This window comes from Pelobates fuscus, chromosome 3 (assembly GCF_036172605.1).
Source record: "Pelobates fuscus isolate aPelFus1 chromosome 3, aPelFus1.pri, whole genome shotgun sequence".
Taxonomy (NCBI): domain Eukaryota; kingdom Metazoa; phylum Chordata; class Amphibia; order Anura; family Pelobatidae; genus Pelobates; species Pelobates fuscus.
Window position 1 is genome coordinate 229,962,007 of NC_086319.1, and position 18,662 is coordinate 229,980,668.

At 35.2% G+C, this 18,662-nt stretch overlaps 1 protein-coding gene across 1 annotated transcript in view; it reads right to left on the bottom strand.

The window, feature by feature from the left end:
* SEMA3E (semaphorin 3E) overlaps positions 1 to 18,662 on the bottom strand; it is a 152,836-nt gene that overhangs the window by 13,650 nt on the left and 120,524 nt on the right. Inside the window, exons 5-10 of the mRNA XM_063448190.1 lie at positions 17,384 to 17,477; positions 13,411 to 13,530; positions 11,375 to 11,514; positions 8,968 to 9,082; positions 6,148 to 6,217; positions 1,346 to 1,490 (exon numbers count right to left, since the gene is read on the bottom strand). Of these exons, the coding sequence (XP_063304260.1) occupies positions 1,346 to 1,490; positions 6,148 to 6,217; positions 8,968 to 9,082; positions 11,375 to 11,514; positions 13,411 to 13,530; positions 17,384 to 17,477 (684 nt within the window). The remainder of the gene's footprint in view (positions 1 to 1,345; positions 1,491 to 6,147; positions 6,218 to 8,967; positions 9,083 to 11,374; positions 11,515 to 13,410; positions 13,531 to 17,383; positions 17,478 to 18,662) is intronic.

Genomic DNA, 18,662 nt, shown 5'->3' on the forward strand with positions numbered 1-18,662 from the left:
CTAACTAAAATGTCTCATAAGTACCCACACAAGAGGAAAAATAATGGAGTTTGTGTCCCCCAGCCCAGGAGGTAACCAGGGGCTGAGGGCCAACAGCACCAAGGTCACCTGTAGTGACCCCTTGGAAAACAGGGAAACCTGAAGGAAGGGATGATAAAGGGAATGATAAAAATAATGTAAGTCCTAACCTTTATTAGTAACTATGAGTAATATTGAAAAAGAATGACTTGTAAAGAATCAATACAATGGATATCAAAGGGATGATATAAGTTTCATAGGAGAGGAGGCTGTGGTAGTCATCCCCTAATTAGAGTAGGGTAAATTATTCACAAAGTGCTACCCAATTGTGATTTATACAATTCCTATAGGGTACAAAAGGGGAACATGAAGGTTGTTACTAGGGAGATTTGAGGTCATCCCTTATTTGTACTCTAAATCCCAGACTGGTAGGAATACCTTGAGGACTGGTTTGGAAACCACTGCTCTATAGGTATAAGTACTATTAGCATATGAAAATCACTGAATGTATTCAAGGTTAAAATAGCAACCTAAGGGTTTTGAACCACTAAACCACTTTCTTTCTCTGCCAGTAGCGCAGTTAAGAAACATATTTATTTTTTTAATTTATTTTTTAACTCAGATATTATATTTTCACATCTAAGTACAAATGGTTTTCTCAAAACTAAAATAATTTCCTGAATATTTAAGGCACTACAGAGGCTCATCAATCAGAAAATGGTCCACAATCAATGGGTGTTTTACAAATGATCCATGTGGTATATATATTTTTTTAATAAATAGTTTGACTTAAGTGTTGTTCTACTGTACATTTACGTATCAACGCTGCATTTATCTAAGCAAGTTACTGTGTTGTACACTGCTCCTTTTGTTTTTGTCTTTCTTTCTACATGGCTACAAAAACTCATCAATGAGCCTTTACATCAAGATCATTCTTAACTTGGTACTCTTTGTAGCCATGTAATTTTAGATTCATTATTTTAAATATAAAAATGGGTGATACTAGGGTGTGATTATCAGAGAAAATACAAATTATGCAAAGCCTTTTCAGAGCTTATGAATTAATTCTACTGACATCCAGACTGATGTACATGGAGATCTCATAGATTAAAACAATCAACCATCATATGGAACTTGATTGCCTTTTGGCATTGTATTAGCTCAATTTGTCATTCCATTCTACTCTGAATCATTTAGCTCAGCTGATGAAGCAAAGAACTAGCATAAAATAATTGCAGGAAGCCAGCTGTTATGTTTTGACAGATTGCACATTTCTTGTAAATTTAGCATGCGATCTGTGGAACAAAGTTGAAAAACACCAACTTACAGAGCCTGGCCTTGGGTAAGGTACTTTTCGCTCATACTTTGTCCAATGGTATTCGGGGCCTTCCTTGTGAGCATAAGGGCCATTAAATGCTTCCCTGATACTGCTCATATGATACACACATATTGCATATCCTTTAAAAATATTGCTGAAAAGACACATTAACGTTGTTTTCATTATTAATGCATATTAATTATGTACACATCAAATGGCATATAACACTTAACATCAATGGTAGTCAAAATAACTAATGAAAGATAGATAAAAGTTCTCTTTACTAACACATTAAGTGATTATGGAGATGACTTACTGATTATGCCAGGCGACAGGATGTTTTTTTTATTTTAGAGTAACAGACATGTCCACACTGCCAGATTTGTTTTTTGTTTTCAAAAAAAGAATTTCTAAAATATTGCTACCTCCATCATATTGCAAGTTGCAGTCACTTTTAAAGTTTTAATATGCAATTATATTAATTAATGGATATGATCCGGTTGATGACAACTTTCTCACAAGGTTAACAATTACCCAATTAGATTTAATGTTGCCTATTACTGCTAGTTGCCAAAGTAATAATACATTTCAACAGGTTCAGAACCCAACTAATCTACTTAAAGGGACAGTATAGTCGCCAGAACAACTACAGCTTAATGGGTCTATAGTATGTTCCCGCAGGCATTGTAATGTAAACACTGCCTTTTTAAAGAAAAGACACTCAAATGGCCACTAGAGGTGCTTCCTGTGTCAGTGTTGCACAATGTTCAGCGTCTCCACACTCTGCATGAAGTAGCTGAACATTCCCCATAGAGATGCATTGATTCAATGTGTCTCTATGAAGAGATGCTAATTGGATAGCACAGTGTTTTGCCTCACATGTGTGATAGTCTCCCAGTGCTTTTCTTTGGAAAAGCTTTGCATTGGCTGAGATTGTCAGTTCTGATAATCTCAGCCAAGGAGGCGGATCGGGGGCAGAGCCAGCACCAATGGACCTGCACTGCACTGGAATAAAGGTAAGTAAATTTACCTTTTACATTAGTGACAAGGGGGTAGGGGCTAAATAGTTATATTACAGTATAGTGACAGTAAAACTTGTTTGTATTCCTGTCACTTTAGTGTTACTTTAATTATATGCACACAAGAATGACAGCCACGGTTCATCAAAAATGTGAGTTGCACAATATGCATGTATTAATGAATGTATATTTTTACTGATATGTACTTTATGTTACTGATAAAACGATATGCATATCATTAAAGTAACACTTCAAGCACCATAATCACTACAGCATCCAGTAGTGCCCTGAACTTCCCTCTCCTCCCTGTTGTAAGAAGTCAAACTATTTTAGAATGCGTTGACTTCTTACCTGAGGCCTGTCAAGCATAGCTTCCTGTCTGCTAGCAGGACATCCTGTTAGTTCTCCTGAGCTAGGACCTGTAGTGCTGATTGCTCTTAGCCAATTAAGTTAAGCCCTGCACCATCAGTTGTGTGTGGAGCAGTGCCAGGCAGAGCCAAAGTAAGAAATTAAACCTTTCTAAAACAGATTGACTACTTACAATGGGTAGGTGCCAGGGCTGTAGTGGTTATCGTGCATAGAGTGTTCCATTAAGGCTATGGTGATAACAGGAAAAATCAGTAGAGTTTCCTTAAAGTTAGATTGTCACATATGCAATATGATAGGACATGTGCACAGAAAGTATTTATATGTTTTATGCTATGTTATCAAGCACGTAGTGATAAAGAACACCATGTGCGATCATGTAAGCATATATATTACCTAATATTTGTTTGTACTTCAGAATTTCTACAGATGTCTAATTTAAAGTGTGCACAGTGATTTTTACCCTGCTAAAAATCAGGCCAAGAATAAAGCCTGCAGGATTTGTAAATCCTTAAGGATCAAATGAAACACTAAGCTACTGTAACCAAATGGTCCCTAACTCATTTGTATCAATGGGGAACCTTCTTATTCAGTATCAATAGTTATTTAAACCATATTGTGCAATAAGTAAGTAAATTAAATATAGTCAATTTTAGGAATAGGATCATTAAAAACTGAATTGTTGTGATGACATTGAGCATAAAAGGCCCTCTAAGGATTAATACATATTTTCGTATACATTATTGGGAACAGGATTGTTATTAGCATACATAGTATAGATAATTTTATAAAATAAAACATGGTAATTTTGAATAAAAATAGAGCTAGGAATTTCAAGCCCATTTTTAATCTTCAGGATTTGAGAATTAGTGTTAAAGTAGCTTGCAGCAGTGGTTATGGTCTATTCATCTAAGCATGCCGATACAGGAACACACTCATTGGTTGGAAGTGCTCCTCTAATGCTCTCAGCCAATTAGCATGCTAACTGGTTTTACATGGCCCAGTACAGCTAAACTAATTGCAAGTGGGTATGCCTGGTGGGATCTAGATAAGTTGTCAAACTATACTATATAGTGGTTATGTTGCTTGGAGAGGACTAGCTTAATGGAGGTTTAGTAAATTAAGTTTAGTGATAGGTGAATAAGGGTTCAAGTTTATGGTTAGGAAATTTGGGTAAGAGCAGTGGTTCCCACACCAGTCCTCAAAGACACCCCTACCAGTCCAGGATTCAGGTGTTTTGTTTTGTTTTCAAAACATTAGACACAACTGGGTAATCCCTAAATCCTGAACTGATAAAGGTGTTTTAAGGACTGGTTTGGGAACAATTGGTTTAGAGAATAAGGTTTAGAAAGGATAGGGACTCCAGATCAATATCCCTTCCCCTTCATATCATGGATGCTGTTACAATATGCCCCAAGAAAGAAGAGTTGATGCAGGGTGCAATGTACTCCATAAATCCTGTAATAATGCTAAATGATGCATTACAACAAAAACAATTATATATAACATAAAAAGAATACAAAAACTAAAACTAAAATGTTTTTATAAACACACTACTATATTTGTCTTGTTAACAATATATATTTTTAAGACACAAACACAAGTAAAGATGTATTGTAATTGTAATTCTCATAACATTCAAGTTAAATTAGTACATTGTGGTTTTCAGAGTTCAGGTGCTAGAATTTATGGTTAAACTACCGGTAGGATTTGCTTAACATGACAATTTTAGCAGAACATCTTGTGTTCATGTGGTAAAAGGCAAAACATATATTTTAGCTTCAAATATTTTATTTGAAGGCCCCTCGTGCCTTTAAACTATTTTATTTTAACTTTAATTATGTACATAAATCCATGGCTCCCACAGACAGGAGATATTAAAGCTAAATTAAATGTCATGTTTGTGAAATAGGACTTTCCACAGTTAATTCACAGATCAATTTCACTGCATCTAAGCGTCGCACTACCCGATCTAATAAATAATATGTGAATAACAAAAATTACATACTAGATATTTGTAAGCTAATTTATCATTTAATTAAAAAAAAAAAAAAGCAAACAGAAATTGTATAAACACACACACACACACACTTGATTGTAACACTTACAGGAAGAGTAATTTAAACTCCAAATGGCCCTGTATCAAAAAGGGTAAAACCAGGGCTGGACTGAGAAGAAAAAAAAAGTGCACGCATGAGGGGTGCAGTATGTGAGGGGATACGGTGTGTGTGTGTGGGAGTAAACAAATTTAAATTTAACAAACTGTATATCCCCCTCCCTTCTAACCTTTGGTCCAGGAGAGGGAACATTACAAGGCAAGTCGTGGTGGTCTGGTGGTGAGTGAACTATATTTGCATATAACATTTTATAGTGAGCACTCACCTTAATAAGGGTAGTGGTATGATAGGAAAAGATTGGGTGCTATATGGAGAAATCTGTTCCACCAGATTCATTAATACATTATTGAAAAAAACAACAAAGCACATTGCACAAAAAAAAAGTATTAAGTAGAAATTTGATAAAAGTAGTACAAGTTAAGTGCAAACAGTATATAAGGCATGCAAATAAAGAATAACATACCTATTGTACATATCAAATTCAAAAATAAGTGCTCAATGAAATAACCCACATTCCCACAATAACATAGGCATACTAACCCAAAGCAGGAGATACAGCAACTCCGACGTTTCGGCAAACAGCCTTCCTCAAGGGGGATGCCTATGTTATTGTGGGTATGTGGGTTATTTCATTGAGCCCTTATTTTTATTTTGATATGTACAATAGGTATGTTATTCTTCATTAGCATGCCTTATATACTGTTCGCACTTTACTTGTACTACTTTTATCAAATTTCTACTTAATAAAATATTTTTTTATGTGCAAGGTTAACTTGGTGTGCTTTGGGTTTTTTCCAATACTGGTGAGTGAACTATAGCCTGCAACTCCTTGGATCTGGTCATAGAATTGCCATGGCAACCCGGAAGCTCCCGTGTCCTCCTCTCTTAATTTCACTGGCTGTGGGCGGTGATGGAGATCTTTGATCTCTCCACCAACACTTATGGTAAACTGCAGAGTCAGCGATTGCATAGTGCCAGCTCTGCATGGGCCAGCAATGGAGATCCTCTGATCTCTCCTGTCAGCTATGGCCCATGACTATCGTGGCCCACCGGGCATATTTTTTTAGCAACACTAACATGGTCATATAGTAAAGTGAGAATTCAAAATGAAAAGCTGAGTTACAGAATTTGTCCGTTTGGCTATTTTGGCCTTAAATTTGAAAGTTACTTGAATTCTCACTTAAGTGAATAACCCTGTGAGAATCATCCCCCTGCTCTGTATTTTTAATGTTATTCTACTGTTACTGTTACTGCACCTATTTGCAATTTATTCACAAACTACAGAAAATAATGACACCCAATAACTTACCTTGTAGTGCTGAATAGAGCAAATATCTTGGGATTCTTACTATCTCTGGTCTGCAGCAAGAAAACATCTTCTGCATTGGGGAAAAAATGAATATGTATTTTATAGACATCCAGGTGTACAAAAAAAATCAAGCCTTTCTTGGAGTCTTAGAATTAGATAGCTGGTTAATTTAGTGATTTAGCATTTATGTCAGAGGTTGAATGATTAGTAAGAGCAGTGCTTCATTGAGAAATGCCATCATTTTCATTAAATCCATTAGCAATGAACCAGACAAGAATTGCTTTAATTATACCAGGGATATTTTCACTAAGTGTATAGTACACCGAGTAAACATTGCTTTGTAGATATATTTTCTATGATGTTTCAAAAATCCAAATACTAATTTACATTAGCCTTGTTTTAATAATTTTGCATAAGCCTTTCAAATGATCATAATCACAAACTTATCAACTTATTTATCCAGGGCTCAACATTTCCACTCACATTCTCACATTTTACGAGTTGAAATTGAGCCCAGACAGGGAGTATGACATGAGCTGTCAGAAGATTTAGTGCAGCCAGGGGGAGCAGGCGCAGATAGTGGCTCTTCTACCTTTCTGCCTGCAGGTTTACAATATTTTTATCGGCCAATGCTGCTGTGAGGGGCTGGCATTGGATTACACACTGACTGCCTTCCAGCATGGCTCCTCACAGTCACAGCACAGGAGAAATCAACAGTATGTGGAGGCTGCTCTGACTCCTGAACTAAGTTAGGGAAGTTAAATTATATGTGTCCAAGTGTATGTGACATATAACCTAGCCCACATATATTTAAATGCATGCACACTGGCACGCACATCAAAATACAAGAACCCTGACACACAAATATTTACATACAAACACACATTTTACATCTGCACACTGATCTTTCACACATATACACTGTTGCAATCAAAAATTACATTCGCCAAGTACACAACTCCAATAATACACGTGCCGAGACTCCATTCTGCAGACAAAATGGGATCTAAAATACATATGTGCTTGTGATGGCAAGTAACTGTAAAGCCTGGCTGGTAGGTCAAGATGTAAAATTTTAAGCCCTGATTTAATAAAAACAAAAAAACAAAACAAAAAAAAAACATGGACCTTAATGGTGACTTTTGCAGATAAATAATTTGAAAAGATTTTCTAACAGATTGTGATCATTTAAAAAGCTTATTCAAAAATATAAAACTTTGACCTTGGAGAACAATCTCAAGGGAATCCTCATATGACAGATCCCAGAAAAATATTCTAATCATATTATTAAAAACAAATGTGTATAGCTTCAACATACACTTGTTAAATGAAGTACAAATTGTTCTAAATCAATTTAGCAAATAATATGTAACTTTTATAAATAGAAAAATTGTCCTATTTATTTAAAGTGACATTCTAAGCAAAATATTCACTAGAGCTCAGTGTAGTGGTTATGCTGCCAAAAGTCTATGGATCATGTTCCCCAGTTTTCTGTTAAACTGTTAGAAAGCATTTTGACAAAAACTAAGACTCCCTCCAGCACCCACAGACTGCGCGCTCTCCACTTCCAAACTATCAATATCAATTATGTCCAAATTGACTGAGAGTTTGGGATGTGTTGGATGTCTGGATGTAGAGTGCATTGGAGCATGTACTGCTTGAACATTTTATATATGTGTGTGCTTGTGTGTGTGTCGATTTTTTACAGGTGTATATACACATAAACATATATGTTAATTTCCTGATGTATCACCTTTTATGTCATACGACACTTACTGATTAAAGAACTGCAAGCGATTTCAACTCATCAAAAAAAAAGTGTAAATGTGTAAAAATACTGTATAGCAAGTCTATGGGGTCTATTCAAAAATGTTAAATTTGCTATAGATAATAAAATAACCTTAATGTGGTATTAATTGTTTTAATTAAAAGTTAATTTTGTTCAATCAATCAAACTAAAAAAAACATTCTAAGTACAATGTGTTTTAAATGTATCTCACTGCAAGAATGAGAATTGTTTACCTAGGGATGTGTAAACAAAGTGTTTTAACTCAGAAATGGCAGAGAAATGAGCAGTGAAACTGGAAGGACATGATCTATATGCCAAAACTACTTCATTAAACTAAAGTTGTTTTGATGACCATAGTGTCCCTTTAAATCAAGTTGTACAGCAGCTGAATTGTAACTGAATGGTTACTGACTGACAGCTACACTTACACAGATCCACTGTAATAAGAAAGGAAGGATATAAATGTATCATATGTAAAAGTTATCAGTGGGTCATAGGTTGGAAAAACCTTATAGCATAAGGGGTGTTGGGGTAATATTTGGTGTAAACTGCTGAATTCAGGCAACTGGACATTGACCGCCTTTCTGTGTGTTTTTATAATACAATATGCTAATATGCTAGATTTGTTTTGTTCAGCTTTTAATAGCAGATATCATCTTTAACACACTACATTATCTTGTATCTTACTGCAACTTTAAGAAGAGATGTATCAGGAAACGCTGAATATGCGCAGTTCATGTAGAAGGGGTTATGCATTTCAGAAAGTATGTGTGACATGCAGAATATTCAATATCAAGAAACAAAGTTAGGTATGTATTATATTGTGTGGTAAACGAACATGTAAGAGAGAGCCTCATGCAAGACACTGATCATAATCTCCTGCATGAGAACAATGAGAAGTGTAATAAGTTTTAATAAAATATATTATCTTTAAAATCATGCAGAAACACAAAAGGGATGCATATATTTCATCTATAATCTCTATTTTGGGGTGATAAAAATGAGCAATAATTAAAAAGATTTTTTCTTACCAAGTTCATCAAAATGTGTATCAATTCCATTTTGTCCTGGAACTGAACAAATTAGTCTAGATTTCAGAAAGGTACTCCACCTATTCACCATCATTCTCTTTCCTCCAACATCATTCTGTAAACACAAACATTATAAGCATAAACAAGAATTGCCATCATTACTTTCATGATATGCTTCTCTACTTATTTAACACACACACACACACACGCTCTGTTAATCTATAAAAACATATGCATTTATTTCTGTCTATTTACAAGGTGTATTCATTCAATTTAGAATACACAAGGTAAATTGTTCCCTCACATCTGTCTTCTACCAGTTCAATGGTGCCACCATTAACTCCATCCCACAGACTTGCTGCTTTGTCATTCTCTTTGATTCTTCTTTACTCCGCTCATTCTTTCAATCTACAAATGATGTTGTTTCTATGTCAAAACCGCAGTTGTAAGTAAAGTGCTCATCCATGATAAAATGATATCCTTCCTTTACTACTACAATCCGCTGCTCATTGACTATTTACAAACGTATTGACCGTTTACAAACTCTAATGAATGTTGCTGCTGTTGACTTGTCTTCCTGATCTTCTATTTCTACAGAACCTCATCCCACTGCCAGTCCTTATATTGATTTCACACTAGGGCTTACCTGCAAAACTATTCACAACATGCCACTTTCTACATATCCTCACTAAAAAATGTGTCCCATCATGGCTCTTCATACATTTACTCCTATCTTGTGTTCTCACTCATACTGGGCTAGTTTCTTTTTTTATTGGTAAAAGAAAAAAAACACACAAAGATTGTAAGCATTGAAAATAACAACAGCAGCCAAAAACTTTTACACACTTTTCTATGGTGAACACTTTTTTGTTCGATGCCTGCATACTACTCATTCTTGCTTATGCTTACCACCAGTTACCATTTTGCAAACCTGGACAAGAAATGTCAAGAAGGTGACATACTACACTGCCATAGCAACTCCACCATGATAATGTAAAAGGCTAACTTAGCACATGGCTATTTTAATTGTGATTGTATGAGCAAGCTGCTTTAGAGTTTATCCACACCTCACTAGCCGAATTTCTCTAACAAAAAGCCCTATATACACCATACATATAAATCAGCTTAAAGTGACACTTTAGTCACCACAACAACTAAAGCTTAATGTCCCTGGTAGCATTTTCACGTAAACACTGCCTTTTCAGATAAAATGCTTACATTGCTCCCTAGGGAGTCACTATCTCACTCTTCATGAAGATGCAGAATTTTCCCCATAGAGATGCACTAATTCAATGCATCTCTATGCATTTGGCTCTGCCACCCATCCTACCTCATTGGCTAAGATTATCAGAATTGCTGATCATGATGATGTCAGCATTTGGCTCTGCCACCCATCCTACCTCATTGGCTAAGATTATCAGAATTGCTGATCTTGATGATGTCAGCCAAGGAGGTGGATTGGCCCCGCACGGCGCTGAAATAAAGGTGAGTTTTATTACCTTTTAAGGTGATTTTGTTTGTGTTCCTGACCCTACAGTGCTTCTTTAAATCTACTAAACCATAAATATATTTTCAATATAGGATGTTTATATGTAGAGTTTGCAGTTATTTACTTGTATTTTCTTCTTTATACTTTAATGAGACAGAAGTACTTTTTATTCAGACAGCACGTTTATCATCTACATCTAGGTGATGAACAATGTTTGGAATCTCAAATTAATCTCCATGAGACATCTTGACAGATGCTTGTTAATACATGTTTAATGTTAAGTATTATAGCATGGAAACTGTCAACAGGACTACATTTGTCAACAGTCATAATAGGCAATTACTGCAAGCACCTTTCTACAAGGATCACTTCTGCTAAGTTTAATTGTGCATTATTTTCTTTAGTTAAGGTTTTATATACTTTTTCTTTTTCTGCATGACATTTGCCTCTTTTTGTTTGCCAAAGGATGAAGTGAAAAATATAATTCCTGACTGTCTTGCGTGTTCTGTAATTCATGGAACAGGCAATGGGGAAAGACATATTTTAGGGGAGTTAGGGGCACCTGAGAGTTTTGCATTAAAGGAACATAAGGAAGGTATTGTTATGGAAGAATCTAACATATCAGGCAACATCAATCAGGAACAAGAATCATAGCACTAAAATCATGAAATAAAACGTATCATTGCATCAGGTAGTGCATCAAAATGGTTACAATACATTTTATGTATAAATTAAAACATAAAAATGATGGACTTGAATGTATGTAAAATATCTCTACATATCAAGTAGAAATATACTTTGTCCTAAATTACATGTTTTCTAATTAAAATATTGAAGAATGATGGGTAAGTAGGAAGAAGACCTTAAAATCTGTTTAAAAGAAATAAAATTAAATTAGCTATTTAATGTTTTACTTACTGCACAGACCCTCCCCACTCTGGAATAAATAGCATGAACTCCATCTCCTTCGACAGCCTTCTCAGTATAAAAGAAGTACACTTTATTGTCATCATTGTCATCATTATCTGGTATCATGTAGGAGCCTACAAACTTTGGTTCTGGGGAAGGAAAATCAGAATCAGATTACTGAACATTGTTATTTGAAACATTTTATTGTTTTTTAAACAAATTTAAAAAAACACAATAGGTGATTACGTAACAAAGCAGGCTAAAACAATATTTCCAAGTTCAAGATCATGAACAGAAATGAAAATAAAATTAATCAAACAAAACATCCAATATTATAAAATAGTCATAATCAGATCCACATAAAACCATAAAGTACATATCAGTTAGTAAATTGAAATTAATGAAAAACAATAGCTTTGTTTTGCATACCTGTAAGGCCACAATGTTGAAAAGAATTTTAAACTTAATTTTCCTTGAATTTGGAGGCCTCAACACTGTCCACTTTAAACATATAGACTAATTTTATTTGGCATAGTGCCAGGTTTAGTTCAGATGAAATCCAGTAATGGTTTCTCTGGAAGCTGAAAATACTATTTGTACGAACCTAGAATGTTTTCAAGGGAATGCAAGGGAAAATATCAGAGATGAACAGCCCTAGGGACAGTCGCACTCATGAAAATAAGTTAGTATCAAGGCAATTTTGTATCTCTTCCTAAAACCCCTTTAACCCCTTAAGGACACATGACGTGTGACATGTCATGATTCCCTTTTATTCCAGAAGTTTGGTCCTTAGGGGTTAATTGAAAATACCCCAAAACCAAAATATAAGTCAGCTCCTTCTCTGCACATATCAAGTAAGTAGAGAAATCCACCAAATCTGTCAGTTAGTTTAGTTAAAGTAGTTTATTTGTCACAGTAAGAATGTCATTTGTCAAAGGGGAGGACAGAGATGTAGTCCATTTGTAAACATTGCTAGTTGGAAGAGCAGGGTACAGGACCAGTCTAATACACACATAAAGTAGGCTGATAGAACAGTTGGCTTAGAAAGTGTTCCAAGCAAGAGAATCCAGTGGATTCCACCTGTCCACCTGCCCATCTGTCTGGGAATAATGACTCCTAAATATTTGATATAATTGACAGAATACTGAAGGTAATTTGTGTTGTAATCGTTGGGCAATAATTGTGTAAATCTTGCTTGAGTGATAGGACAGTAAGAGTCGACCAATTCTGTTTTTTTCCCTGGGTTTGGAAGTAATTTAGTACAGACTTAAGACAAGTTGCTCACTGGAATCTGTTTTGTAGCATTAAAGAGTGCTTTAAGAAAAAGAAGTCGCTTAATATCTTCTGTTATTTAGCACTAAGGCCATCCATGCTGGGTGTTTCCCAAAAAAGATAACCCAACTAATTTCCCTCTCTGTAATCAGGACATTAAGTCGGCCCCTTTTTGATAAACAGGATAGATTTACATCCTGCAACCACTGGACATCCACCTGAGGTCATCCTGTTCCGCTTGGTTATGATTATTGTAATAGAAATGAAAACGTTTTAAGATGTCTAATGTAGCAAAGCAATCATAAGTTCCCACGATTTTGGTAATTTGGAAACTACAAGATTTAAGAGGGGTCAGGCACATTATCAGTTTACTAGTTCTGTTACCCAGTGGTAAAGATTATTTTTTGAATATTATGTATTATTTTTTTCTCTTTCCAAAGAATATGTGTTGAAAGGCCCGTTGGTTTCTAGCTAATGTGTTTTGGTCTCCAGTGATATTACACTTTAACATTTACGTTACCAAACAATTTAATACTTTTTTAATATTATTTGCAAAACTAGGAAATAAAGTCTTTATTTCTAATTTAAATTAAAAAAAATCATCAGATAATATAGAAAATATTAGTATACAATATTAATTGATTAAATAAATATTAATGTTCAATATTGATTGACAAATTAGTTATAATGCATTCCTTTGGCAAACTACTTTTACTGATTAAAACAAAAAAGAAAAACACAGTGGGAGAAATTCAATAATATTCAATAGTCACCTTTTAGAATATGATCTTCATCGTAATCTGTTCGAATCTGTGGTAAATGTCCCATACTTCTAAAAAGAGTGGCATCCTTTCCCCAGAAATCGTTGTAGAGACCACAAAATAACTCCCCACCTAAGAGATAACATTCAGTTAAATGTTCAAATGGAATTTGTTTGGACTCTACATTTGTTCTAGTATAATGTGCACAAATATTTAGCATATTCATTAAGCAGTGTTTTATCCGTCTTTTAACTATAACTATGATTGATCACTAGATGGCAGCCTTGCATTGTTTCCAGTAGCAGAATGCTTCCAAATTAAAAGTGAGCCAAGTCAAATACATACTTAATGTTTATTTTCTCCTCAATGTTATCATTCAAAATATATAATACATTTACCAATAATGCAGATACAATTAAAATTCAAACATATTGAATTTTCACTGATTATCTGTCGTTGTGTGGCAAGTTTTCATTTAAGCAAGTTAAGCTAAAATGAAAGTCATTTTTGGACAAATGACACAATTAAAAAATACATTTAATGTTTTTATTATAATAAATGTTACAATAATGTATATACAGTAACAATGAAACCAATGTATTGATTTTGTTAGTGATTCTGTCTTTGATAATAGTTTTCATTTAAAGTTGTGATACTACACTGCGTGCAGAATTATTAGGCAAATGAGTATTTTGACCACATCATCCTCTTTATGCATGTTGTCTTACTCCAAGCTGTATAGGCTCGAAAGCCTACTACCAATTAAGCATATTAGGTGATGTGCATCTCTGTAATGAGAAGGGGTGTGGTCTAATGACATCAACACCCTATATCAGGTGTGCATAATTATTAGGCAACTTCCTTTCCTTTGGCAAAATGGGTCAAAAGAAGGACTTGACAGGCTCAGAAAAGTCAAAAATAGTGAGATATCTTGCAGAGGGATGCAGCACTCTTAAAATTGCAAAGCTTCTGAAGCGTGATCATCGAACAATCAAGCGTTTCATTCAAAATAGTCAACAGGGTCGCAAGAAGCGTGTGGAGAAACCAAGGCGCAAAATAACTGCCCATGAACTGAGAAAAGTCAAGCGTGCAGCTGCCAAGATGCCACTTGCCACCAGTCTGGCCATATTTCAGAGCTGCAACATCACTAGAGTGCCCGAAAGCACAAGGTGTGCAATACTCAGAGACATGGTCAAGGTAAGAAAGGCTGAAAGACGACCACCACTGAACAAGACACACAAGCTGAAACGTCAAGACTGGGCCAAGAAATATCTCAAGACTGATTTTTCTAAGGTTTTATGGACTGATGAAATGAGAGTGAGTCTTGATGGGCCAGATGGATGGATTGGTAAAGGGCAGAGAGCTCCAGTCTGACTCAGACGCCAGCAAGGTGGAGGTGGAGTACTGGTTTGGGCTGGTATCATCAAAGATGAGCTTGTGGGGCCTTTTCGGGTTGAGGATGGAGTCAAGCTCAACTCCCAGTTTCTGGAAGACACCTTCTTCAAGCAGTGGTACAGGAAGAAGTCTGCATCCTTCAAGAAAAACATCAACATCGTCAAGAGACAATGCTCCATCACACGCGTCCAAGTACTCCACAGCGTGGCTGGCAAGAAAGGGTATAAAAGAAGAAAATCTAATGACATGGCCTCCTTGTACACCTGATCTGAACCCCATTGAGAACCTGTGGTCCATCATCAAATGTGAGATTTACAAGGAGGGAAAACAGTACACCTCTCTGAACAGTGTCTGGGAGGCTGTGGTTGCTGCTGCACGCAATGTTGATGGTGAACAGATCAAAACACTGACAGAATCCATGGATGGCAGGCTTTTGAGTGTCCTTGCAAAGAAAGGTGGCTATATTGGTCACTGATTTGTTTTTGTTATGTTTTTGAATGTCAGAAATGTATATTTGTGAATGTTGAGATGTTATATTGGTTTCACTGGTAAAAATAAATAATTGAAATGGGTATATATTTGTTTTTTGTTAAGTTGCCTAATAATTATGCACAGTAATAGTCACCTGCACACACAGATATCCCCCTAAAATAGCTATAACTAAAAACAAACTAAAAACTACTTCCAAAAATATTCAGCTTTGATATTAATGAGTTTTTTGGGTTCATTGAGAACATGGTTGTTGTTCAATAATAAAATTAATCCTCAAAAATACAACTTGCCTAATAATTCTGCGCTCCCTGTATAGCAGTAATTTCACTAATTTTAAGTACATGTTATTTATCGTATATACCCCTATTTAATTATTTCAATTTCAAAATTCCAAATGTCATAGGTCCATGGTAGGCAAATCGATAATTAAATGTCAATCCAGTCAGGGATGATAGGCATTATTATTATTACTGATTTTTGAAACAACGCTACTCACATTTGTTGTGATAGAAAGTGTATAACAATAACATAAATCTAGAGTTGATGCAATTTTGTATTGCTACCATAAATAAAAAAAAATAAAACACCACTATCAATATCAGGTGTGATATTGATGCTCCACCCCACGGCTCTTTAAGAACAATATCATTGAAAAAAATAAACAATTTATTTTGTTTTTTACTTTCATTTTTTTAATGTCTAAATAAAATAATTTCCTGGCCATATCCATTGCAGCGCAACAATTATTCCTCCTTATTCCTATTAGACAGGAACATAAATAAAAGAAAATGTACCTGTTCTACACCTGCCAGCCTTAGTCTTTTTGTTCCTGTCCAATCCCATTTTCTGACTATTTATACTGTTTATATTGACTTATCTGAGGGTCGGGTCGGGTCGTTATCCTCTGCCCCAAGAAAGTTCATCCTCTCTTCCTTGGGAAGTTTCCATATAGGGCTCCGCGCAAATGTGTACCCCTGAAGAATTCTGACCTTGATTTTTTCTTTGTAAGCCTCCTTCTGTTGCAGACGATTTTGCAACATTTTTTATTCATTTTTTTTTTCTCCTTTACAGCAGTATTAATTATTTCCTTGGTGGTCCTGGCTGCGCATGTGTGGACCGAACAAAAGTGTCATGCCATGTCACGCATGTGCAATTTTTCCCAGTGCATATATTTTAAGTTTTATTTTTCTCCTCTGAGCATGATGATGTCCTCTATGACATACTAGTATGCTTTTTAAGTGTCAAATTAGCATTTTTCCTTGTTGGTGTTATTTTTAGCTTTTATGAATACATTTTGGAAGGGTTTTGTTATATTTTGAAGATGTTTTTGTCTTTTATGCTGGTTTTATCGGTTTTAAAGGAGTAGTGTATTTAAAAGCATATTTTTTAACTTTTTTGATTTTGGACCCTTTTAAAGCAGCTGATTTTATCCTTAAACTTTTTATTATCAGGCGTGCAGATATGAGTTAAATTAATTGGCTTGAACAAATGGTCACAATATGTCATATGTCATATGTCTTTTTCATTAAGAGAGTTATTTCTAGAACCTGTATTTTCAATTGGTCCAAAGCAGTTGTTTAGTGGATATAACTTTTTTTTTTACTTTTATTTAGGATTATCGATCTATAGCCCTTATTGTTTATAGTTGCTTTCCTAGGCAAAGGTTTTTTTTCCCCCTTCCCAGGGTAGAACAGTGGTTTCTGCAGTTTACAATCACTGCGCTGTATGCATGTTTTCAGGTTGGTGTTTATTTGGAGCTTTGATCTATCTGCCATTTTAATAAAGATAATTAATAGTTTAAGCCTTACCTTTGTAACAGACATTTAGTGTCTATTTGACTCATTTTAAGGTTATAACAATCTACAACGAGATATGTGGAATAAAAATGATGTTTTAAAAGGTAAGACAACTGAATGCTTGGAAAATTCAAACTATTATTCAGTGTTATGTGAGAGAAATGGCATTGTGCATTCAGAAAATATTAAAAACAGTAAACATAAATAACAACTTTGTGTGTGCAAACTTGAGATATTACATGCCATCTAACATATTACCCTGCAAAATCTTGATTATTTATGAAAAAAAAATACTTCATTACCAGTAAAGGTCGAAACAACTGAAGAGTCTGGATCATAAGGGCATCTCCCACGTCCTCTCTCTGTTTTCTGTGGCTCAAGATGAAATATGTGCTCCTGCAAACATTACAAGCATATTATTATAAAAACATTCTATCAATCCACTTATTTAATATGTGTGAGGTTTTCCAAGCAAATTGAATTACATCATATGTGGCAAAGTACTCAGTGTAAAGAACCACAACAGGAAAAAGGAAATAAAATATTTGACTAGGGCAGGAAACACATCAGGGGAGATGATGCAAAAGAGACATTGAAGCCAAATAGTGCATATTTTTCAGTTTATTGGAAAACAGGCAAATCATTTTGTTGGGCTTCTAAATTTCTTCAACCCTGCTTACTTGTTTATTAAAAAAAAAAAAAAAAAAAAAAAAAAAGAATATAAACTGGATCCAAAAGAAACGGAATGCAATTGCAATTCTTTACTTCACACTGTTTTGGGTGTCAATGAACAAACATTGCCCAGAATTGTGCTCCATTCTGGAACTCCAGATAACAGATGGTTAGGTCATTACTAGGACTTTTGAATAGCAACATCACATGACTTTTTGACAGCAGGGATTTACAAGAAATAAGTAAATGGTAATTATGTCCTGTAGTATATTACGATCAGGTTTTTGTGTATATTTTACAATGTTCTAGTTTTCATGTATATTAAAGTTATTGTGGATAGGAAAATCTTTGCCTGTAATCCTTCCCCTTGTTTTTTAAAGTTAAAAAAAAAAAATTGAAAAGAAACCAAACCGAAATCAGGAGTTAAATTTTAAAATTCAATTTGGCATGAGGGACATTCAAAAAGGATTAAAACAACATTGATAGGAGCAAATGTAAAATTATGATCAATTACAGCTACAGACTGTAATGAATGCTGCAGCTAGACTGATTTTCCTCTCCTGTCGCTCCTTTCACACCTCTCCCCTCTGTCAGTCCTTACATTGGCTTCCTATAGGAGTCAATTCAAGGTACTAATCCACACCTATAAAGCACTGACCAATTCTAGCCCCTCCTAGATCTCTTCACTGATCCGCAGGTATGCCCCTTCTCGGTTTCTCTGCTCTGCCCGTGACCTTCTCCTGGCCAACTCACGCTTGCAGGATTTGCGTGTGGCTTCTTGTGGGTGGCACCTTTCCTTTGGAATAGCCTGCCTATGACCATCAAGCTCTCCCCTAGTTTTCAATCAAACCTCCCAGAGTCACCTCTACCTCACAAACCTGTCTCTTGCTCTCTCCTAAAAGGCAGCAC